The following is a 23,192-nucleotide window of genomic DNA, read 5'->3' on the forward strand; positions in this document are numbered from 1 at the left end:
TACATACTTGTTCTAGTCTGTCGTTGACACTTTCCAGTGCATTTTGTATCTCTCTAAGTGTGTCTTCCGTTTCCGGAAATTGTGATTTTTTTTTCTTATAATATCTATTTCTTTGGAGAATTTTTCATCCATAGCCTATATTTTTTGTTTTTCTTTTCTTTTCTTTCTTTCTTTTTTTTTTTTGAGACAGGGTCTCACTCTGTCGCCCAGAGTGCAGTGGTGTAATCTCAGCTCATTGCAACCTCTGGCTTCTGGGTTCAAGCAATCCTTCTGCCTCAGCCTCCCAAGTAGCTGGTATTATAGGCATGCACCACCATGCCTGGCTAATTTTTGTATTTTTACTAGAGATGGGGCTCCACTATGTTGGCCAGGCTGGTCTCAAACTCCTGACCTCAAGTGATCAGCCCACCTCAGCCTTCCAAAGTGCTGGGTTTACAGGTATGAGCCACTGTGCCCGGCCAATCCATAGCCTTTATTGTGTTTTAAATTTCTTTGAGTTTGTTTTCACTTTTCTCTGGTATCTCCTTGAGTAGTTTAATAATCAACCATCTGAATTGTTTATCTGGCAATTCAGAGATGTCTTCTTGATTTCATTCATTTCTGGGGAGCTAGTGTGGTCTTTTAGGGGTGTTATAGAACCTTATTTTGTCATATTACAAGTTTTCTGATTTCTTCTCACTTGGGTAGACTATTTCAGGGGAGAAATCTGGAACTCAGGGGCTACTGTTCAGATTCTTTTGCCCCACAGAGTGACCCCTTGGTGTGATGGGTTCCCACTTCCCCTAGGAGTGGAGCTTCCTGGGAGCCAGACTGCAGTGATTGCTATTGCTCTTCTGGGTCCAGCCACCCAGTGGGGCTACCAGGTTCCAGGCTAGTGCTAAGGAATGTCTGCAAAGAGTCCTGTGATGTGATCCATCTTTAGGTCTCCCAGCCATGGATACCAGCACCTGCTCTGGTGGAGGTGGGAGGGGAGTAAAGTAGACTGTGAGTGTGAGAGTCCTTGCTTGTAGTTTTGTTTATGTGCTGGCTTTCTCAAATGCTGGTTATGCTAGCAGTGAAATTGTCACGTGGACAGACTCAGGAGCTCTGGTTAGCCAGGATGTTGCAGGCAGTGGAATTAGCTGTTGTTTTCGCCTTCCCTGGGGCAGGGTTATTCTGCTGTGAGTTGATGTAATGTCCTGACTTGGTTGACCTCCAGCCAGGAGGTGGCGCTTTCAAGAGAACACCAGCTGCAATACTAGAAGGGGGATATAAGCTTGCCCTAAGTTGGCCAGGATAAATATTAGGATTTCTCAGGTGATGGACAGGGCCATAAAGCTCTCAAGAGTTTATGGCTTTTGTGATCAGCTACCAGGGCGGGTAGAGAAATACCGTCAGGTTGGGGCAGGGTTAGGTGTGTCTGAGCTCAGACTTTTTCCAGGAATCTTTCTGTTACTGATTTCTAATTTTTAATTCCACAGTGGTTGAAGGACATAACTTGAAATAAATTTAAAATCTATTGAGATTTGTTCTGTGGTCCAGAATATGGCCTGTCTTGGTGAATGTTTCATGTGTTTGTGAAACTGAGGCATCCATCCCTCAGTTTCAACCACCTGTAGATTTTTAATTATTGTTTCATTTACAGAAATTTGGAGGAAGGTGGAAGTTATTGTCTTGAACCATAAGATGTCTGTTTGAAGTCTTTGAGTTCCTCAATGGTAGGCTCTATGTCCTATTTACCTTTGACCCTCTCAGCATAGTGCTTGGACCAAAATGGAAGCTCAGCAGATACTGGTTGAATGAATGAATAGATGACATTCAGTTGTTAGGCGGTGTTCTTGTTTTTGATTTAGAAAATATGCTTATTGTATTATGCGGTAAGACTGAGTCTTGGCTGGGTGCAGTGGCGGCTTATGCTTGTAATCTCAATACTTTGAGGCCGAGGCAGGTAGATCACTTGAGGCCAGGAGTTTGAGACCAGCCTGGCCAACATGACAAGACCCTGTCTCTACTAAAAATACAAAAAAATTAGCTGGGTGTGGTGATGCACACCTGTAATCCCAGCTACTTGGTAACCTGAGGCATGAGAATCTCTTGAACCCGAGAGGCAGAGGTGGCAGTGAGCCACGATCATGCCACTGTACTCCAGCCTGGGCTACAGATCAGGACTCAGTCTTAAAGGAAAAAAAAAGACGAGTCTTACACACCTTTGCGTCTTTGTGTCTCTATGGGACTTCACACAGAGCTTGGCATATTGTAGCTGCTCAGTCAGTACTGTTTGTGCTGAATTGAACCAACGAGATACGTACAAAGGGGCTGTCTCTCACTACTGGGGATTTAAAGCCACCCTGAGGCATTTGACGGCTGTTCTGGCCAAGGTTGAAGAGGTTGTCCTGTCATAAAGTCCCCTTAAGACATGATGTCACACATAGACACCACTCTCCATGCAAAAGTGGGGGCCGGTGCACTGAACTCCCAGAGTTAGCTGGGCCCCAGTGCTCCTCTTGGGTTTGGTCATAGAGCCCAAGAGGGGGTAGATAAGCTGCCTGACACTGATATGGTAAAAGGATTATCTGCAAATTTCTAGTGTCATCAAGGTTGGCCTCTTTGGTAAGTAGGCCTAAAAGGATGCCCTCAATAAACCACCAAGCAGGTGAAAATTATCTTTTTACCCCAAGCCTACCTTTTCTGCATCCTTTTCTACTTGGCGTGCCCCTTCTACTCCTCTTCTCCTCTCCTTTAGGACTCATTCTCTCTCCTTTCCTCCTCTAAACCTCCTCCCAGAAAAAGACCTGATAACTTCACTTACACTGGGTTATAGATGACCAGCAAAGCTTACTATTGAATATATTGCTAGCAGAATTCTGAATAAGATACAGCAACTTTCAACTCTAATCAGGGCTTTAAGCACTAGGATGAACCACAGCCATGTAATCATTCATTTGGTTACTGAGCTCTTGCTGTTTCCCACGCATAAGGGCAGCTACTGCGGGTTTGACAGTGGACGGACCTAAAGTGGTCCCTCAGTCAGGGGACAGTACAGTATCCTAAGACAGTACAGTACCCACCCCACCTGAAGTCAGGTAGTCTGGGAAGCCTTCCTGAAAGCCATGGAGAAACACATTCTAGGTAGAGAACAGCATATGCAAAGGCCTAGAAGTGAGTGTCTGAGGTAGAAGTTCAGAGTCTTTGTCGTCAGCAGCAGGACATGGAGAAAAACGACATTGAGATTTAGGCAGAGAGAGACAGGGACAGAGATAGAGACAGAGACGGAGACTGAGATATAGAGACAGAGATAGAGACAGTTAGAGATAGAGACAGAGAAATAGAGAGGCAGAGACAGAAATAGAGACAGAGATAGACAGAGACTGAGAGACAGAGAGAGAGAAAGGAGTGGGAGGCAGGAGGTAAACCAGAGCATGAGAGGTCAACCAACCAAGAGAAAAGGCGAGGTCGTTAAAGAAAGGGTCAGCTGGGGCCAGGTGCAGTGGCTCACACCTGTAATCCCAGCACTTTGGGAGGTCGAGGGGGGCGGATCACGAGGTCAGGAGATTGAGACTATCCTGGCTAATGTATTAAAACCCCATCTCTACTAGTAAGTAAATAAAAAAAAAAATTAGCCAGGCCTCGTGGCAGGCCACCTGTAGTCCCAGCTACTCGGGAGGCTGAGGCAGGAGAATGGCATGAACCCAGGAGGCAGAGCTTGCAGTGAGCGGAGATAACATCACTACACTCCAGCCTGGGTGACAGAGCAAGACTCCATCTCAAAAAAAGAAAAAAAAAAGAAAAGAAAGGGTCAGCTGGGTTTGGTGACTAGGAGTGTATTGGTGACCTCAGTGAGGGGGTTTCAGAGGCTTATTAGGGACAGATACAGGTTGAAGTGGATTGTGGAGTGTGGGAGAGATAGAAAGCAGTAAATACACCCCCTGCCAACACCACTTTCAGGAGACTGGTGTGAAGGGTAGGGGGTCAGTTAGGGCAGTAGCTGGAGAAGGAATATGGGTTCAAGGGAAAAGGGCTTTTTTCTTTTTAATGGAAGAGATCAGCAATGTGTTTAGATGCTGATGGAAGGAGCCAGAAAAAAGGAAAAGGAGAATATTGAGGTGAGACAAGAGATCCCCAAATGCCCAGGTGAGAAGACCAGATGAAATGGGGCACAGGAGCAAGGCTAGCTTCGGAGAGGGGAGGTCAGCCTCCTCTTCTCCTCCCCTGGAAGAGGAAATGGCCCATGAGAAGCCAGTGTGTGAATGGGTTTGGTGGCAGAAAGGTAAGGAAATGCCCATCTGATGGTGCCTGTGTTCTCTGCTGAATGTGAGGAAGACAAGGTGGAGTTAGAAGTTAAAGAGAGAATCTAAGGGACGGGCACTGTGACTCACTTACACTTTAGGAGGGCAAGGCAGGAGGATTGGTGGAGCCCAGGAGTTCAAGACCAGCCTGGGCAACATGGTGAGACCCTGTCTCTACAAAAAAAAAATTAAAAAGTAGCTGGGTGTGGTGGTGCGTGCCTGTGGTCCCAGCTACTCAGGAAGCTGAGGTGGGAGGATCACTTGAGTGTGGGATGTTGAGGCTGCGGTGAGCAGTGATCACTCCACTACACTCCAGCCTGAGTGACACAGCAAGACTTTGTCTTAAAAAAAAAAAAAAAAGTGGTTGGCCTCGGTGGCTCACGCCTGCAATCCCAGCACTTTGGGAGACCAAAGCAGGTGGATCACCTAAGGTCAGGAGTTTGAGACCAGCCTGGCCAACATAGTGAAACCCCGTCTCTACTAAAAATACCTTAAACCCAGGAGGTAGATGTTGCAGTGAGCCGAGATCGTGCTAGTACACTCCAGCCTGGGCGACAGAGACCCCACCTCAAAAAAAAAAATCCTCCGTAGTCACCTGTAGTCAAACCTTCCTCCTACTCCCACACCCTGGCAATCAGTGAACAGTTTCCTGTTCCTGTAGTTTTGCCTTTGCAAGATTGTCATATAAATGGAAGATTGTCATATAAATGGAAATGTATGGTAGCCTTTTCAGTCTGGTTTATTTTACTTAGCACAAAGCATTTGAGATTCATCTAGTCATGTATATCAGTAGTTTGTTCCTTTTATTGTTGAGTGGTGGTCCATTGTTTGGATGTGCCAGAACATTTGGGCTGTTTCTAGTTTGGGGCATAAAATCACTATTAATATTCATGTACAAGTTTTGTGTGAACATAGATTTTCCTTACACTTGAGTAAAGAGCTAGCAGTGGAATTTTTGGGTCTTATAGTAAGTGTAAGTTTAATTTTGTAAGAAACTCGAACTTTTTCAAAGTGGCTGTCTCACCAGCAATAACCAAGAGGTTCCAGTTGTTCTACATCCTCTCCAGCATTTGTTATTTTTGAAAGCCATTCTAAAAGGCATATTTTGATTTTTATTAGATCAGTATCAAAGATTTATATTATTAAACTATGTAAACAGGCCACGCATGAGAGTTCATGCCTATAATCTCTGCACTTTGGGAGGCCAAGGCAGGAGGATCACTTGAACTCAGAAGTTCCAGACCAGCCTGGTCAGCATAGTGTGACTCTGTACAAAAAAAAAAAAAAAAAAAATCAGAAAAAAATCAGCTAGGTCAGGCACAGTGGCTCATGCCTATAATCCTAGCTACTTGAGAGGTCAGTGTAGGAGGATCAGTTTAGTCCAGGAGTTCGAGACCAGCCTGGACAACATTGGGAGACACTGTCTATTAAAAAAAATTAGCTGGGTGTGGTGGTGCCCTGTGATCCCAGCTACTAAGGAGGCTGAGGTGGGAGAGTCACTTACTTGAGCAGAGGATGTGGAGGCTGCAGTGAAACATGATCACGCCACTACACTCCAGCCTGGGTGACAGAGCAAGACTCTGTCTCAAAAAAAACTCCAGTCTGTGCAACAGAGCAAGACTTTCTCACAACAAAAAATGTAGACAGTAGTCCCAGTTAAGTCATGATTTTGGTTTTTCTTCTTCTCTTTCTTTAGTTTTCTGTGCATCTATTATATAATTAATTCATTCAGGTTTTCTGCCAAAAATAGAAATCTCTTTTGCAGTACATTTAGACAGATCAGGTCATTTGTCCATATGATCATTTTCATGGAGACATATCTCAGGAGCCCTCCGTCTCCCTGATTCCATCTGGATGGGGCACCCTGGAGGTCTGCTGCCTAGCTGTCCTCCTGAGCTCCCCATTCACCCTTATCGTCAGGGGCTCTCCCTGCCTGTTGTGCTGGGTCCCATGTTATTTTCTTTTCCGTTTCTCCTTTTAGTAAAAGTACAACCTCCAGTTGCTTCCTGAGGGGTAGTCTTGAGACATGTATCTGAAAAGATCTCAATTCACACTTGCATAGCATTTGGCTAGGTATAGAATTCTAGATTGGAAATATTTTCCCTCAGATTTTGAAGGTCTTCATTATTTTATAGCTTCAAAGGTTGGTGTTGAGAAGTCTGACGAATGTTGAATTCCTAAAGCTCAGACTCTTTTGTTTGTATCTCTGGAAGATTTTAGGTTCCGCTCTGTCCTCGGTGTTGTGAAATTTCTTGACAACAAAATTAGGGGCGAGTCCCCTTCATTCATTGTCCTGAATGAAGGAAACACTTGGTGTTTCCTGGAAACACTGGAAACTCATGTTCTTTGTCTCTGAGAACTTGTCTTGACAAAAAAGAAATGTATTTATTTGACATCTCTCCCTACCTCCTAGTCTGTTGTCTCTGCTGCCTCTTTCAGAAACACCTAAACAACAATTTAGCTGTTGGAGCTCCTGACCTCTTCTCTGTTCTTTCTGGAAAATATTTTTTTCAAGTTTAGCTTCTATACTTTGATTAGATTTTGCATTCCTATTATTATGTTATTTTTATTTATTTTTATTTTTATTTTTTGAGACAGAGTCTCGCTCTGTCGCCCAGGCTGGAGTGCAGTGGCGTGATCTCGGCTCACTGCAAGCTCCGCCTCCCAGGTTCACGCCATTCTCCTGCCTCAGCCCTCCCGAGTAGCTGGGACTACAGGTGCCCGCCACCTCGCCCGGCTAGTTTTTTTTTTTGTTGTTGTTGTATTTTTTAGTAAAGACGGGGTTTCACCGTGTAGACCAGGATGGTCTTGATCTCCTGACCTCGTGATCCACCCGTCTCGGCCTCCCAAAGTGCAGGGATTACAGGCTATTATGTTATTTTTATTTTAAGGCAAGGTCTCTCTCTGTTGCCCAGGCTGGAGTGCAGTGGCAGGATCATAGTTCACTGCAGCCTTGTTCCCAGACTCAAGTGATCCTCCTGCCTCAACCTCCCAAGCAGCTGAAACTATAGGTGTGTGCCACCACACCCGGCTAGTATTTAAATTTTTTGTACAGACAGGGTCTTAGGTGGCCTAGACTGGTGTTGAACTCCTAGGCTCAAACAATCCTTCTGCCTTAGCCTACCAAAATGCTGGGATTACAGGCATGAGCTACGGCACCCAGACTATATTTTTGTCAATAATTAGTGGTGGTGGGTGTTTGAAAATTTTTATTTTAGAGCCTCCTATTCTTATTCCATGAATGGAAAGTTTTATCTTTCTAAAGATATCAATTATAGATTTTTTTTTTTTTTTGAGACGGAGTCTCGCTCTTTCGCCCAGGCTGGAGTGCAGTGGCTGGATCTCAGCTCACTGCAAGCTCCGTCTCCCGGGTTTACGCCGTTCTCCTGCCTCAGCCTTCCGAGTAGCTGGGACTACAGGCGCCCGCCACCTCGCCCGGCTAGCTTTTTGTATTTTTTAGTAGAGACGGGGTTTCACCGTGTTAGCCAGGATGATCTTGATCTCCTGACCTCGTGATCCACCCGTCTTGTCCTCCCAAAGTGCTGGGATTACAGGCTTGAGCCACCGCGCCCGGCCTATAGATTTTTTTTTTTTAAAGACAGTTTCACTCTTGTTGACCAGGCTGGAGTGCAATGGCGTGATCTCACCTCACTACAACCTCCAATTCCCAGGTTCAAGCAATCCTCCTGCCTTAGCCTCCGAAGTAGGTGGGATTACAGATGCCCGCCACCACGACCAGCTAATTTTTTGTACTTTTATTAGAGACGGGGTTTCACCATGTTGGCCGGGCTGGTCTTGAACGCCTGACCTCAGGGGATCCACCCACGTCGGCCTCGCAGAGTGCTGGGATTACAGGCATGAGCCACTGTGGTCGGTTCAATAATAGATTTTTTAGGTTTAGGTGTTGACAGATCTCACCTCAGCCTTTTCTCTCTCCTTGTCATGCAACCCACAGGGGAGACTGTCAGGCCAGTGTGGGGACTAATGAACAAATGCTACACTACCCACTCAGGTGAGTAAGGGCTGGCGCTCCTCTACCCCTGGAGTGCGGTGGCTCTGCTGGCACCCTTGGCAGACGCAGTAAGGGGGACTGCACCTGGAGGGCATGGGCCAGTCAGGGAAGGACTGCTCGCCACTCATAGCTGTGTGTCACCCCTCCCACCTCCCTCTGTGGAGACGCGAAGTCAAGAGTAGGAAGAAGCCAGCCTCTGAGGTAAGGCTTCCCCTGGAAGGCTCAGGGCTGGGGCTCTCTCCTATCAGAGCTCAGTTAGACCCAGGCACATGGCAGGGAGTCCCAGGGGTAGTGGCAAGGCCCCCTCCAGGAAACTCACAAGGTTACCACAGCTCAACTGAAAAGAACTTCACAGGACTGTGACACCCCAGTGTGAGAACAGGAGGATGAGGTGCTCTGAAGGCCTTTCTGCCCACAGTCTGCCCTCTTATTCCTCCTGCAGGTCATGATCCCCAGGGGACCTGGAGGACTGAATGATGCTGCCCCTGAGGAGGCTGCTGTCTTGTCTTAGGAGGGAGAGCAGGTGAAGTCCCCATGGGAGGAAGCATCTAGCCCCATTCCTGCTGAGCAAGAAGAGGTGGCAGGGACCCCAGACTGGGAGGTAAGGACAGCCCGGGGCTTCAACTGGAATGTCTCCAGCATGGGTCTGACTGAGCAGCCACGGAGCACTGCAGAGTGGGAGGCAGCGGGGCAGGGAGGCAGTACTGGAGGCTGGCTCAACCTCAAGACCAGCAGGCCAAGCTGCTGTCCCAGGGGAGTGAGGACATCTGTGCAGAGCTGAGAGGCAGCAACCATGTGTGAACAGACTGGGCCTCATCCTGGCCCCACCGACTTCTTGCGGACAGAGCCCGTTTCCCTGTCTGTGTAACACAGAACCTGCCTGATCTCACTGCTGGGTTCTTCTTCCTTCTGCCAGGAAAATAAAAAGGTTCAAAAGGAAATTGCTGGGTATCCATCTGGTAAGACCACCGGCCCAGCGTGCTGCAGGGGGCTGCTTCCACCCTACTTCTCAGTGACTGCTAGGGTCACAGACACCCCAGCCCTTTCCCACCTTCCTAAGCTGTGGAGGGGAGGGAAGCAGCCCAGGAGTCAGGTGCCTGGACCTTCCTAGAAGCCTCCTTGGGTGGGCAGGAACTCCGGGCCACTCCCCTGAGCTGGCTGCATCCCGACCTTTCACCACAGCTGACCTGGCCCCCGGGCATCTCAGAGGGAGGTTTGCTCCCAGCAGGGGACTCAAAAGGCTGCTGGTTTCTACTTTGCAGAGGCCTCTGAGGACAGCAAAGACCAAAGGCCCTGGGACTGGTTCCCCGTCTCATGACAGAGCTCTGCCTGGACTGGCTCTCAGCTTCCAACACCCCCAAGACTCAGAACCGTGAAGAAAAAGTTTCCAATAATTTCAAGAGTTGCTGCTGCTATAGGCCCTGCTGCTGCCTTTCGGGGCCTCCGTCTTCAGACAAACCCAGTGTGGCTTCACCCACACTCCCTGTCCCCACAGCTGCAGGAACAGCACTTCCTGCCACCGAGCCACGTCACCACAGTGGATTGTCTCTGGAAGGGACAAGGGGGCCCTGGCCGGCCTTCCGACTGACTCGGTGCCAGGGGATAGACCAACGTCCCTCTCGTGCTGACAGCCGGGCCGCACCCTGGCAAGGGGGCATTTACAGAAATGCTGGCGGGAACCGCTGCCAGGGATGCTGTAAGGTCCTCTGGCAAAAGAGGTCTCCAGTGGCTTCTCAGAGTGTCTGTGGTTCCCTATCCCAGGCTGTTCCCTAAGAGGGTCTGCCCAGGACTCAGGTAAGCAGATGCTCATTAGAAATTCTTGGGCACTGCCTGTGTGCCCAGCCCAGCCCATTATGTCGGTGAGGACAGACATAGAGGACAGTGGTCCCTGCCCTTGGTGGGCTCCAGGCCAGCAAGGGCCACAGCCCCAGAAGGCAGAGCAGGAAGACAGGACTCGGGGCAGCTGAAGCAGCCTTCTCATTGGCAGAAGGGAAACAGAAGCCCAGGGTCACATGGGGTAATGGCAGAGCCAGGACTAGGGTCAGGGTCAGGGTCAGGGTCTCTGGCTCTCAGCTTGCCCATGCCACTCCTCCTCTGCCCGCCCCAGTGCCTCATAGGCCCAAGGTTGACTCCTGTCCCTAGGGCAGGCCTGTGGCCCACAGGGCTCATGCATGGCCCCTGGCTAAGCCTGTGGGCCCTGCCTGACCCCTTACTGGGAGGATGGCACCTAGGGTTGGAGCCCAGCAAGTGTTCTCCAGCTCCAGTCTGGCCCCGAGTGCAAACTCGCCACTGGTCAGGGGTCTGGACAGCAGCATGTCTGTCTGAGGACCCAGAGAGGTGGCCAGTCGTGTGGTGAGGTGACAGAGGCTGAGGACGGTGGCTTAGTCCTGGGCTTCCCTGGGGCCTTGGGGCCTTCCCAGGGAATGTTCTGGCACCTGCTGACTGAGCTCTGGGAGGGAGCCCTGGCATATAGCTCCCTGATGCCATGATTTGTCTTCCTTTTTGGAGTGTCATATATGAAAGGAGGTAACTGTTGTGATGGTGCTGGCAGGACCGCTGCCCCTGATGGGGGGTGGGCTGAGTTAGGCCTGAAATGTGGGCCTCCAGGCTGAGTCCTGCCCTCTCCACCACACTCAGGGCTGACACCTCTAGTCGGCCCATTCTGGCTCCTTCCCCCAGATGCCAGAACAATGTAGTTCTTGTCACCAATCTGGGCAGAGTTGGGTCAGTGGGGACATGGGATTATGGGCAAGGCTAGCTGACATCTGCTCAACCTGAACATACCCCTGTCTCAAATGCGGCCAGGCAGTGGGGTAAGCAGGAATGAGGCAGGGGTGGGACTGCCCTGGGGAGGACGTTCCCAACCAGGGCCTGGGCAGGGGACCCAAGTTGGAACTACCACATTGCTTTATTGTACATCAGGGCCCCTGGCTAGGGAGCAGGCTGGGCACTAGGTACCCCATTCTAGCGGGGCACAGCACAAAGCTCGTAGGGGGATGGGGTCACCAGGAAAGCAAAGACACCATGGTGGCTGGGCCTGGGCTGTCCGGCGGGCACCGAGAAGCTGAAGCGCTGCAGCAGGCAGGTGAAGAAGAGGAAGAGCTCCATGCGGGCCAGGGGCTCCCCGAGGCATGCGCGGCGGCCTGTGGGGAGGGGAGGGGTGTCAGTGAGCCTGGCTCCCAGGCAGGACCTCTGCAAGATTCCACAGAAGGGGACAGGGAGCCGGGCTCCCCACAGGCACCTGCTGAGAAAGGCAGGAAGGCCTCTGGCTTCACAAAGTGGCCCTGAGCATCCAGGAAGTGTTCGGGGTGGAAGCGGAAGGGCTTCTCCCAGACGGCCTCATCCTTCAGCACCGATGACAGGTTGGTGAAGAGCGTCGTCCCCTGGGCAGGAGGGGCAGGGTGAGTGGGGACTGGGCTCTAAGATGTTGGTACCCCTGCCACCAAACACACGGGGGACACACACTGCCTGGCACACAGCTGGACTCTCAACTAGTCCTGCACCTGAGAAGCTCCTGGGCACTCTGACCCCATGGCAGGGCGCAGTCACACCTCTCAGAGGCACCCACGCTGCTCCCTCACCCTACAGGCATTGGGTCGTCCGACATTCTGGCAGGTCTTTATCTGTCTACCCCACTAGACTGGGGTTCTGTATGGACAGGCCAGCCCTGCCTCTACTCTGGACCCCACAGCCAAGCTGACTGGACCCCACAGCCAAGCTGAGACAGTTGATGTGATGGCATTGAGGGACTGGGTGGCCAGGGTTCCTAGACTGGGCCCACCTGGTAGTGGCCATGCTGGGGCTACCACCAGGGGCTGGTGTTGAGCTGGGGTGAGGAGGGCTCCAGGCCTACCTTAGGGATGAGGAAGCCCTGTATTTCGATGTCACGGGATGTCATATGGGTCACACCCAGGGGGACGATGTCCCCAAAGCGCTGCACCTCGTGAATCACGGCAGTGGTGTAGGGCATGCGAGCCTGGTCACCCATCTCTGGTCGCCGCACCTGCCCTATCACGTCGTCGATCTCCTGTTGGACACGGCCTGGGCAGACATGCGTCCCCACAATGGGTCAGCACCTAGGGGGTGGCCCTGACACTCTGCCTCCTGTGTTGGAGGAGGTCTGGCTTACAGGAGCCTGGTCAAGACTGTGCTGGGAGCCTCAGGTGTCCCAGCTAAGTTCACAGACCACCACCTGTCCCCTTCCTCCCTCGCCCCTGGCACTGGGTCCCAGCTGGACTCACGCTGCACATCCGGGTGCAGGATCATGAGTAGGAGGCCCCAGGCCAGTGTGGTCGAGGTGGTCACCATCCCAGCAGAGAACAGGTCAGACACCACAAGGCGCAGGTTCTCTTCATTGAAGCTGCTCTCGGGGTTCCCCTTGGCCTGAGCAAGGCCAGGAGGGTGCTCAGGGGACATATTTGGGTAGCCCCCTAATGACCTCCCGTTCTGTACCTGTCAGCCCAGATGCTGCTCGCCGGGTGATGCCCTGGCCCCACCTTTTGCCCAGCCTCCCCTCATTCCTCCTGGGATGCTCAATCCACCACCCTTGCTCCCCACCGTGGCAGTTGCTCTCACCTTCTCCATCTCTGCCAGGAAGGCCTCAGTCAGGTCTTGGGGCGGCTGGGCTGGGTCCCAGGTCATCCTGTGCTCAGTCAGCAGCTCATCTAGCTGGGTCAGTAAAGCCTTTTGGGAGGGTAGGACCTTGCCAGCCAGCCCAGGGATGCGCAGGAGGAGGGGGATGGCATTCAGCACCTACACCAGACACAGAATGGGGTCTCAATCTCTCCTGTGCTCTGCGTTCACCTGCACCAGTCTCAGGCTCCAGCTGTCTCCAGGGAAGACCCAGGGCCTGTCTTTACCACTGACCTCCCCAAGTCCCTCTCCAAGTGCCAGCCTCCACCCTCTCTCCTTGCCCTGGGCTGCCAGAAGAGAAACCTAAAATCGAAATCTCCAACATGGACAGGGGGCACAGTCCTTGGCCTTTCTTGGTGCCCCCTGACCCGGGCACACCTCTCCCACGACCTTGTTTGAGATTTCCCCTCCTCCTCCAGGACCTTCCACTAGCAGTGGACTCTCTAGGAATGTTCTTTCCCAAACCCTCTGCAAATCCTGTTCCTCCGAGGCCCCACTGCAGCCCTGGCACTTCTCAAGAGCTCGCCCTGCAGAGACCCCATCGTCCATCACTCTGCACCTCGCGCAGTAAGCCTGACTCCTCCTTCAGCGCCTCATGTGAAAGGTCAAACAGCCTGAGGAAGCGAGGGTCGTCGTACTCGAAGCGGCGCCCATAGGTGAGGGAGGCGATCACGTTGCACACTGCTTTATCCAGGAGGCTGTTGGGGCGAAAGGGTCGTCCTGGGGACGGGAGATGCGGGTCAGGGGTCACCTTCCCCGTCCCCCGCCTTCCCAGTTCCCGCCTTGTGCCCCTCTGCCCATCACCCACCCGCTTGGTCGGTGAAGGCGGCACAGAGGCAGGCGGCCTCCTCGGTCACCCACTGCTCCAGCGACTTCTTGCCCAGGCCCAAATTGCGCAAGGTAGACACGGAGAAGCGCCTCTGCTCGCGCCACGCGGGCCCGTAGCGCGCCAGGAACACCCCTGGGGGCAGGACAGGCAGGTGCGAGTTTCCATGAAGTCCTTGGCCCCACCCTCTGCCACCCACTCCAACCCAGCGCTACCCAAGGTCTCCCGCAGTCCCTCGCCTGGTCCAGCTGGGCACAGGGCCCACTCTGCTTACCTGCCTTGCTTCCCTGGTTGGGGCAGGTTTTTGCCCCACCTCTTCTCTGCCCACCCTGACCGCCTTTCCACTCGGAAGATCCCGCATGCCCCGCTCCACCTACACTGAGCCAACGCACAGGCGCTGTCTCTGTCCCCCGCTTCGACAGCTGATTCCAGCTGGGAAAGGCCTCGTCTTCACCCACCCGGCACCTGGCGGGTCTGGGCAGTGGCCCCGCCCACTCGTCACAAGCCCCGCCCTCACCCCCAGGCTCACACCTCCCTAGTGCAGGTGGTTTCCTGGCCCGCTGTCCCCACTGGCTGGACTTTGTTTTAGGTCCATGATCCCGCGCCCTCTGCGCCCAGCTCGGACTTCGGTCACTGCCCACCCGGGGCCCACAGAAATGAGGTCTCTATGCCTACCGCCACTTGCCTTGGGAGCGCGGCCCAAAACCCAGGACCTGGGCGATGGGCACAGGCGGGCGGTCGGCTGTGTCCTCGCCGTAGGTCACCAGCGCCTCGCGCACGGCCGCCAGCCCATTGAGCACGACCACCGGCGTCCAGGCCAGCTGCAGGCTGAACACGTCCCCGAAGCGGCGCCGTAACTGCAGAAGGAGGGTCAGGGCCTCCGTCAAGCCAGGGTCCCCCCCGACTGCAGGTCCTAGTCCTATTTGAGCCTTGGGCGACCCCTGGGGATATCAGGAGTGAGCAGGTGGAAGGAGGAGACTTGGCCTCATGCTCCTGAGGTGGGGGTGGGGTTCACGCCTTCTGTGATGGAGGAACTCAGTTTGGATGCATCACCCAGCTATGACCTTACAAGGGTCACCGGAATTGCAGATAGACCCCAGTTAGCATCCCATTTTACAGATGATGGTCCATGCCAGTGAGCAGTGAGGCCTGAGGACCCACAGTGCAAAAGGTTTGAACCGGGTCACTGCACACCCTTCATCCTTGATTTCCTGATTTAAATGGCACTCAGGAACCTGACTTGTCTTCCATTCGTACGGCCTTTCCTTCTGGTGTCAGCAGAAGGCAATTTGTACTCCATAACATATTGTGCCCAAAGGGCTCGCACGCCCACTGCCAAGTCCAGCTCCACCTCCTGGCCCTTGCCCTGCTCTTCCTTGACCTTTGGAAAATCCAGTCCTTCATGCCATGCACAAATGCCCTCCCCCAGGAAGTCCCCCAAACCTGCTTCCCCTTCTCAGCTTGGCTTCTGGTCCAGCCTGTGGTTTCACCCACCACCCATGTTTGCTGCTGGTGGGGGACCCTCCAGGACCTCCTCCCTCACCTGGTCGAAGCAGTATGGTGTGTTCTTGAAGTCCACATGCAACAGGTTGCCCAGCCCCGGCAGTGGCAGGGGACCTGGCGGGTAGCGTGCAGCCCAGCGTTGGCGCCGGTGCATCAAGTCCACCAGGAGCAGGAAGATGGCCACTGTCACAGCCAGGGGCACCAGTGCATGTAGCTCCATAGCTGCCTCACTGCCCCCTGGGTTCCTCTGGATACACCTGGCTCCCCCACCGCACCAGACACAGAGGAGCAGGCAGGACACTCTCAGCACACCAAGTGCGTGATCATTCCCTTATAAAGGAAGCTGATCACGGCCTTTGCCTCCTGCTGTGAGCCAACCTGCTGTATTGATTGTACTGCCACTGGGTACAGGGTCAGGCAAGGGCAGGTAGGGGCGGCTCCAGAGGTCCTTGCCCCTGCTGCCCGCTCCAGGCCCTTACCCAGGGTAGGGCGGTGGAGGGGCCTGGTCGGAGAAGTCACTCCCTCTCCCCACTCCCAGCTTCTCAAGCCCGCACAGGCTTCTGGGATAACCAAGGTCTCAGTGGACCCTGCCATCCACCTCCCTGCTAGGCTCATACACCCTATTGTGGTCACAACCTCTCCTCCAGAACATGGCCTTCCCCTTTCCTTACCCCACCTACCCGTTCCAGAGTGGCCTTCACCACCCTTATCTGTCACTGGCACTTACCTGGGGCCTTAGGGAGCTCATGATGATCAGAGGCGCCGTGGGCCTGGTCCCTTTGCTTCATACTGCACTCTTGACATGCACAGACGCTATGCACACCCTGGTGGTGCACAGACCTCTTGTCCACTCCCAGACACTTGTCCACACTTGGAGGGACACGATCACACACCCACAAAATCACCCACACGAAGACAGTACTCACATGCACACAGACTCACACTGACACTCGGCACACGCATTCTGTCTCACACACGTACAGACCCCGCACCAAGTACCGCGCTTCTCAGCCATGCCTGAGGTTTCCTGGGTGGGACCTCTCCTGTCCAGAGGCTGCTCCCAGTGAGCCTCAAAGCTGTCACCTGGATCCCAGCCCAGCCCGCATTCCTGGGCTCCGGCCTGGCCATGGCTTCTTGTTTGCAACAGGGCTGTTCCCAGAGCTTCCAATTGGTAACCTGAAGGCCCTTGCACCAGCCTGTGACAACATCTTTCAGGGCTGCCTGAGGGCTGTCGTCCTCCACTGCTTTCTGGCCTCCATGTTTCTGATTAGAAATCTGGTGGGAATGTTATGAAGGATCCTTTGTTCAGGATATGTTGACTTAAAAAAAAAAAGACAGGGTCTTACTCTGTTGCCCAGGCTAGTGCAGTGGCAGGATCACAGCTCACTACAGTCGCGACCTCAAGTGGACCTCCTGCCTCCCAAGTAGCTGGGACTACAGGCACCACTCAGCCCAAATAATTTTGTTTTTGAGACAGAGTTTTGCTCTTGTCGCCCAGGCTGGAGTGCAATGACGCAATCTCGGCTCACTGCAACCTCTGCCTCCAGGGTTCAAGTGACTCTCGTGCCTCAGCCTCCAGAGTAGCTGGGATTACAGGCACCCACTACCATGCCTGGCTGATTTTTTTTGTATTTTTAGTAGAGACAGGGTTTCACCATGTTGGCCAGGCTGGTCTCGAACTCCTGACCTCAGGTGATCCACCTGCCTTGGCCTCCCAAAGTGCTGGGATTACATGCATGCGCCACCATGTCTGGCTTGGGAATGAGGTTTTGAAGCTCCAGCTGCTGGGGCTTCCTCAGGTTTCTGTGGGGCCATGCAGACTGTCTTGTTGCAAGTCTGTCCCCTAACTGGGGAGAGGGGGATATGAACAGAACAAGTTAAAATACCACACAGCTTGACATTCTCAGCTTCAGCCATTTTTCTTCTTTTTGTTTTTTGGTAGAAATGGGGTCTTGCTATGTTACCCAGGCTGGTCTCCAACTCCTGGTCTCAAGAGAACCTTCCACCTCAGTCTCTGAAAGGGCTGGGATTCCAGGTCTGAGCTGCTGTGCCTGGCCCTCCATTTTTCTTAAATAAATGCTCATGGGTATTTATGAGCTTTTAGTTAATTTCCAGACTTCTGAAAAAGTTGAGACTGATGTTTTTGTTAGGTTTTTCATGTCGCATAGCAAATGGTGAATTTCCAATGTGTTATTTCTGCAGATGTCACAGCTCATCTGAGGGTATTTATGAGACGTAAGATGTCTTAAATGTCTGTATATGTGGCTAACAGTTTTGTTGGGTCTAGAATTCTTTTTTATTTTCTGAGATGGAGTCTTGCTCTGTTGCCCAGGCTGGAGTGCTGTGGCACAATCCTGTTTCATTGCAACCTCCACCTCCCAGGTTCGATTCTCCTGCCCTCAGCCTCCCAAGTAGCTGGGACTACAGGCGCCCACCACCACACCTGGCTAATTTTTGTGTTTTTAGTAGAGATGGGGTTTCACCATGTTGGCCAGGCTGGTCTTGAACCTCTGACCTCCAGTGATCTGCCTGCCTCAGCTTCCCAAAGTGCTGGGATTACAGATGTAAGCCACCATGCTTGGCCTAGAATTCTACATTGAACATTATTTTCCTGCTGAATTTTGTCTACTGTTTTGGGGTGTCATATATGAAAAGAGGTCACTGTTGTGATGGTGCTGGTGGGACTGCTGCTTCTGGTGCGTTGGCTTGAGTTGGGCCTGAAATGTGGGCCTCCAGGCTGAGGGAGCCTCTGTGCAGTAAAGGGTAGACTCATCAGCTTGGGGTAAGCAGCATCTCTGTATCTTGAAGAAAAAAGAACAAGACCTCGACCAGTTTTTGGAAGATGAGCTATGTGCTTTGGTAGTATTCTGCCTGGTAACAGTGTCTTTGAATTCCTGAAGCCTTAGGCCATGCCCGTTTGCTGACAAGGTGATGTATGATAGAGACCTTGGATCTGCCTGTATCAGTTTGACCTCTAGAGGGGGCAGGAGACTTCCTACCTAATGTCAGCCACTCAAGTACTCCATACGTACAAGACCAACCCCCCAGAACTCCTCTGAACATGAGGGCTTGGTGGAGGGTCCCTTACAGGCAGTGTCCCGTACATGTGTCACACACTGTGGCTGGGAGAATTCAGCACTGTCTGTATGACTGCACTGGAAGACAACAGTGGGAATTCTGTGCTGTGTGTCTGCTGAACTCTGTCCTGGGCACCACTGACCTCTGCTGACTTTGATCTGTATCTTTTCAGTGTAATAAACCATGACAATGAGTATAACAGCATTTCTGAATTCCGTTGAGTCCTTATAGCAAATCACTGAACTGAGAGGGGCAGATCTTGGGGACTCCCGACACAGCTGGCTTCAGAAGTGTGATTCACTAGAATTACCCTCTCTGAAACTTGGTGCAAGCTTAACTTGGAAAAAGGAAGGTAAAGGAGGTGGCTGATGAAGCTTTATTCCTGCATAGTTACTGTGTCACTTATGGCATGACACAGTAGCTGCACTGTGATCAGTTATGAGAGGTAAAGTTACTTACAGAATTTAGAAATGATGGAACCAACTCCCAAGTTGCTGGCACAGTGGATGTGTAAGGAAATGTAAAATAACAAGAAACAAGCTAAATATACAATCCCTTGGTTATTGTTGTGTGCCATTGGCTACACTGAAATAAAGGATAGGCTGGATGTGGTGGCTCACACCTGTAATCCCAGCACTTTAGGCCAGGGCAAGAGGATCGCTTGAGCCCAAGAGTTTGAGACCAGCCTGGGCAACATGGCGAGACCCTGTCACTACAAATAATTTAAAAATTAGCCAGGTGCGGTGACGCAGGTTCAAGCTACTTAGAAGCCTGAGGTGGGGGAATTGCTTGAACCCAGGCAGTTGAGGCCTGGATGCAGTGATCGCACACTGTACTCCAGTCTGGGCCACAGAAGGAGACCCTGTAACAGGGGAAAAAAAAAAAAAAAAGAAAGAAAGGGGGCAAAGCATTCATCCCACTCCTCACCCCTACAGTAACACCAAATTTTTAACTATCTGCACACAGAAAGGCACCGTCACAAGATCCAAAAATCAGCTGAGCCATCACAGTACCTGGTTTTAACTTCATATCACAGGCAGACGCACTGAGGAGGGTGGGATAGACAGTCCTAAATCGCTGACACCACCCTGCTCCCTCACCCGCTGGCAGAGGCCGTGCAGCACTGAGTCTGTGCACTTGTGGGAGAGAGAGAGCAGTGACTGGGGTGCATGACACTGCACTCAGGGCTGCCCTGTCACAGCGGAGAGCAAAGCCATGCTGGGCTCAGCACCCACACCACCCACACCAGAAGGGAGCATTTGGGCCAGCCCTAGCCAGAGGGGAATCGCCCATTCCAGTGGCCAGAACTTGAGTTTCTGGGCAAGCCTCGCCACCACAGGTCAAAGTACTCAGGGATCCTAGGTAAACTTGCAAGACAGTTTAGGACACAAGGACTGTGGTTCCTCAGCAATTCCTAGTGCTGGGCTCGGCTCAGAGCCAGAGGACTGGGGTGGCACATGACCCAGGGAGCCAGGAGCCAGGGTGGCTCAGAGAGTGCTTGCCACCCCTCCCCCAACCCCAGGGTGCAAAGCTGGCAAAACAATTAAAGTAACTCCTTTCTTCTGCTCAAGGAGAGAAGAGTGACGAGTAATGAGGACTTGGTCTTGCATCTTGGATACCAGCTCAGCCACAGTAGGAGAGGACGCTGGGTGGAGGAGTGAGGTGCCCAGTCCAGGCCCTAGCTCACCAGCATTCTAGATACACCCTGGGGCAGAAGGAAACCCACTGTCTTGGAGACAAGGACCCAGCCCTGGCAGAATTCATCATCTGTGGGCCCTGAATAACCGGCAGCAATACCCAGGGAGTACACCACGGGCCTTGGGCTCTGAGACATGCTGACTTCAGGTGTGACCTGGCACACTCCCAGCTCTGGTGGCAAAAGTGAAAGAGGGAAGCAGAGGGAAGAGTAAAGGGGACTCTGTCTTGCACCCTAGGTACCAGCCTGGCCACAGTGGGGCAGAGCACCAAGGAGGCTCTTAGGGTCCCTGAATCCAGGCCTAGGCTCTTGGACAGCATTTCTGGACCTGCCCTGGGCCGGAGGGAAGGCCATTTCCCTGCAGGGTGAGTCCCAGGCCTGGCAGCATTGACCACAAGCTGACTGAGGAGCCCTTGGGCTTTAGGGAACATCAGCTGTGGTCTGCCAGAACCCCTCACCGTGGGCTGGCAGGGGTGGTGGCCACTGGAAGAGAATCCCCATCTGTGGAAAGTGGAGGGAAGAGCAGGAAGGACTTTGTATTGCAGTTTGGGTGCCAGCTTAGCTGCAATGGAATAAAAGAAGAGGCAAATTGCTAAGGTTTTTGACAATAATCCCTGGCTCCCAGACGACATTTCTGGACCCACCTAGGGACTGGGGGAACTCATCACCCTGAGGGAAGGACACAAACCTGGATGGCTTCACTACCTGCTGGTCGCAGAGCCCTAGGGCCTTGAGTGAACATAGGTGGTAGCCAGGGTAGTGGTTACAGCAGACCTTGGGTGAGACCCAGTGCTATGCTGGCTTCAGGTGTGACCAGTGCAGTCCCAGTGGTGGTGGCCACAGAGGTGCCTGTATCACCACACCCCCAGCTCCAGGTGGCTCAGGGGAGGGAGAGAGAGAGACTCCATTTGTTTGGGAAAAAGTACAGAAAGAGAACAAGAGTCTCTGCCTGCTAATCCAGACAATTCCTCCAGATCTTATCCAAGACCAAGGCGGTACCTCTATGAGGTTTCAAAAACCACAGCGTTGGCCGGGTGGGGTGGCTCACACATGCAATCCCAGCACTTTGGGAGTCTGAGGTGAGATCACCTGAGGTCAGGAGTTCGAGACCAGCCTGGCCAATATGGTGAAACCCCATCTCTACTAAAAATACAAAAAATTAGCTGGATGTGGTGGTGCATGCCTATAATCCCAGCTACTTGGGAGGCTGAGGCAGAATTGCTTGACTCCGGGAAGCGGAGGATGTAGTGAGCCGAGATCATGCCACTGCACTACAGCCTGGGCAACAAGAGTGAAACTCTGTCTCAAAACAAAAACAAAAACATGGCTGGGTGCGGTGGCTCACGCCTGTAATTCCAGCACTTTGGGAGGCCAGGATGGGATCACGGGGTCAGGAGATCGAGACCATCCTGGCTAACACAGTGAAACCCCATCTCTACTAAAAAATACAAAAAATTAGCTAGGCGTGGTGGCGGGGGCCTGTAGTCCCAGCTACTCGGGAGGCTGAGGCAGGAGAATGGCGTGAACCTGGGAGGTGGAGCTTGCAGTGAGCCGAGATTGTGCCACTGCACTCCAGCCTGGGGAACACAGTGAGGCTCTGTCTCAAAAAAATCAAAGACAAAAAACAAAACAAAAAAAAAAAAACAAAAACAAACCCCAAAACCACAGCATTATTGATCGTGGGGCCCAAGTCCCTTCAAATACCTGGAAAGCATCCTCAAGAAGGACAGACACAAACAAGCCCGGACAGCAAGAACTATGATAAATACCTTACTCTTCAATGCCCAGACACCAGCAAACATCCACAAGTCTCGAGATCAGCCAGGAAAACATGACCCCACCAAACAAACTAAGGTGCCAGGGACCAATCCCAGAGAAACAGAGACATGTGACCTTACAAAGAATTCAAAATAGCTGTTTTGAGAGACCTCAAGGAAATTCAAGGTAACACAGAGAAGGAATTCAGAATTCTATCAGATACATTTAACAAAGTAACTGAAATAATTAAAAAGAATCCAGAAGAAATTCTAGAGTTAAAAAATGCAACTGACATACTGAAGAATTCATCAGAGTTTTAAATCTATGGGCAAATCTATTACTAAATCATAATTAAAGTTATTAAATCATAGGGCAAATCTACGAGTTATTGGCCTTAAAGAGGAGGTAGAGAAAGACAGAGGGACCCGGGTGCGGTGGCTCACACCTGTAATCCCAGCATGTTGGGAGGCCGAGGCAGGTGGATCACAAGGTCAGGAGATTGAGACCAGCCTGGCCAAGATGGTGAAATCCCATCTCTACTAAAAATATGAAAATTAGCTGGGCGTCATGGCAAGGTCCTGTAATCCCAGCTACTCAGGAGGCTGAGGCAGGGAATTGCTTGAACCCAGGAGGCAGAGGTTGTAGTAAGCCAAGATTACACCACTGTACTCCAACCTGGGCGACAAAGCGAGACTCCACCTAAAAAAAGAAGAAAAAAAAAAATAGAAAGACATAGGGGTAGAAAATTTATTCAAAAGGATAACAACAGAGAACATCCCAAACCTAGAGAAAGATATCAACTTTCAGGTACAAGAAGTTTATAGAACACTAAGCAGATTTAACCCAAAGAAGAAGATGACCTCAAGGCATCTGTTAATTAAATTCCCAAAGGTCAAGGATAAAGAAAGGAACCTAAAAGCAGCAAGAGAAAAGCAGCAAATAACATGCAATGGAGCTCCAATACATGACGTGGGGTAGTCACCTTTCCAGTGGAAACCGTACAGGCCAGGGGACAGTGGCATGACATATTTAAAGTGCTGAAGGAAAAAAAACTTTTACCCTAGAAAAGCGTATCTGGTAAAAATGTCCTTCCAACAGAAGGAGAAATAAAGACCCTCCTAGACAAACAAAAGCTGCGAGATTTCATCAACACCAGACCTATCCCACAAGAAATGCTAAAGGGAGTTTTTCAATCTGAAAAAAAAGGATGTTAATGACCAAGAAGAAATCATCTAAAGGTACAAAACTCACTGGTAATAGTAAGCACACGGAAAAACAGTGTGATAATACTGTAATTGTGGTGTGTCAACTACTCTTATTTTAATTAGAAAGACTAAATGATGAACCAATCAAAAATAATAAGTACTTTTCAAGACATAAACAGTACAATAAGACATAAAGGGGCCGGACCCAGTGGCTCAT

At 51.6% G+C, this 23,192-nt stretch overlaps 1 protein-coding gene and 1 long non-coding RNA gene across 2 annotated transcripts in view; one reads left to right on the top strand and one right to left on the bottom strand.

Annotated features, from left to right (window-relative positions):
- Positions 1 to 8,882, top strand: part of LOC111548935 — a 31,732-nt gene extending 22,850 nt beyond the window's left edge. Inside the window, exons 2-3 of the long non-coding RNA XR_002733558.2 lie at positions 8,221 to 8,277; positions 8,720 to 8,882. This is a non-coding gene — a long non-coding RNA (uncharacterized LOC111548935). The remainder of the gene's footprint in view (positions 1 to 8,220; positions 8,278 to 8,719) is intronic.
- Positions 8,883 to 10,395: 1,513 nt separating this feature from the next.
- On the bottom strand, positions 10,396 to 16,619 carry LOC111548934 (cytochrome P450 2D17). Its single transcript, XM_023221845.2, has 9 exons — positions 15,279 to 16,619; positions 14,421 to 14,592; positions 13,718 to 13,870; positions 13,469 to 13,629; positions 12,853 to 13,029; positions 12,519 to 12,660; positions 12,131 to 12,318; positions 11,519 to 11,660; positions 10,396 to 11,420 (listed from the first exon to the last, which is right to left on the bottom strand). The coding sequence occupies exons 1-9, from the start codon at positions 15,456 to 15,458 to the stop codon at positions 11,242 to 11,244; spliced, it is 1,494 nt and encodes a 497-aa protein (XP_023077613.1). The 5' UTR covers positions 15,459 to 16,619; the 3' UTR covers positions 10,396 to 11,241.
- Between the last annotated feature and the right edge of the window lie 6,573 nt (positions 16,620 to 23,192).

The sequence above is a fragment of the Piliocolobus tephrosceles genome, chromosome 19 (genome assembly GCF_002776525.5).
Source record: "Piliocolobus tephrosceles isolate RC106 chromosome 19, ASM277652v3, whole genome shotgun sequence".
NCBI lineage: Eukaryota > Metazoa > Chordata > Mammalia > Primates > Cercopithecidae > Piliocolobus > Piliocolobus tephrosceles.

Excerpts from the sequence above, each read along its gene's own strand:
- LOC111548934 (XM_023221845.2), bottom strand. The coding sequence starts at position 15,458 with ATGGAGCTACATGCACTGGTGCCCCTGGCTGTGACAGTGGCCATCTTC. Across the intron at positions 14,593-15,278 it reads CACCATACTGCTTCGACCAG|TTACGGCGCCGCTTCGGGGA; the intron begins GTGAGGGAGGAG and ends CTCCTTCTGCAG. Across the intron at positions 13,871-14,420 it reads TTTTGGGCCGCGCTCCCAAG|GGGTGTTCCTGGCGCGCTAC; the intron begins GCAAGTGGCGGT and ends TCCTGCCCCCAG.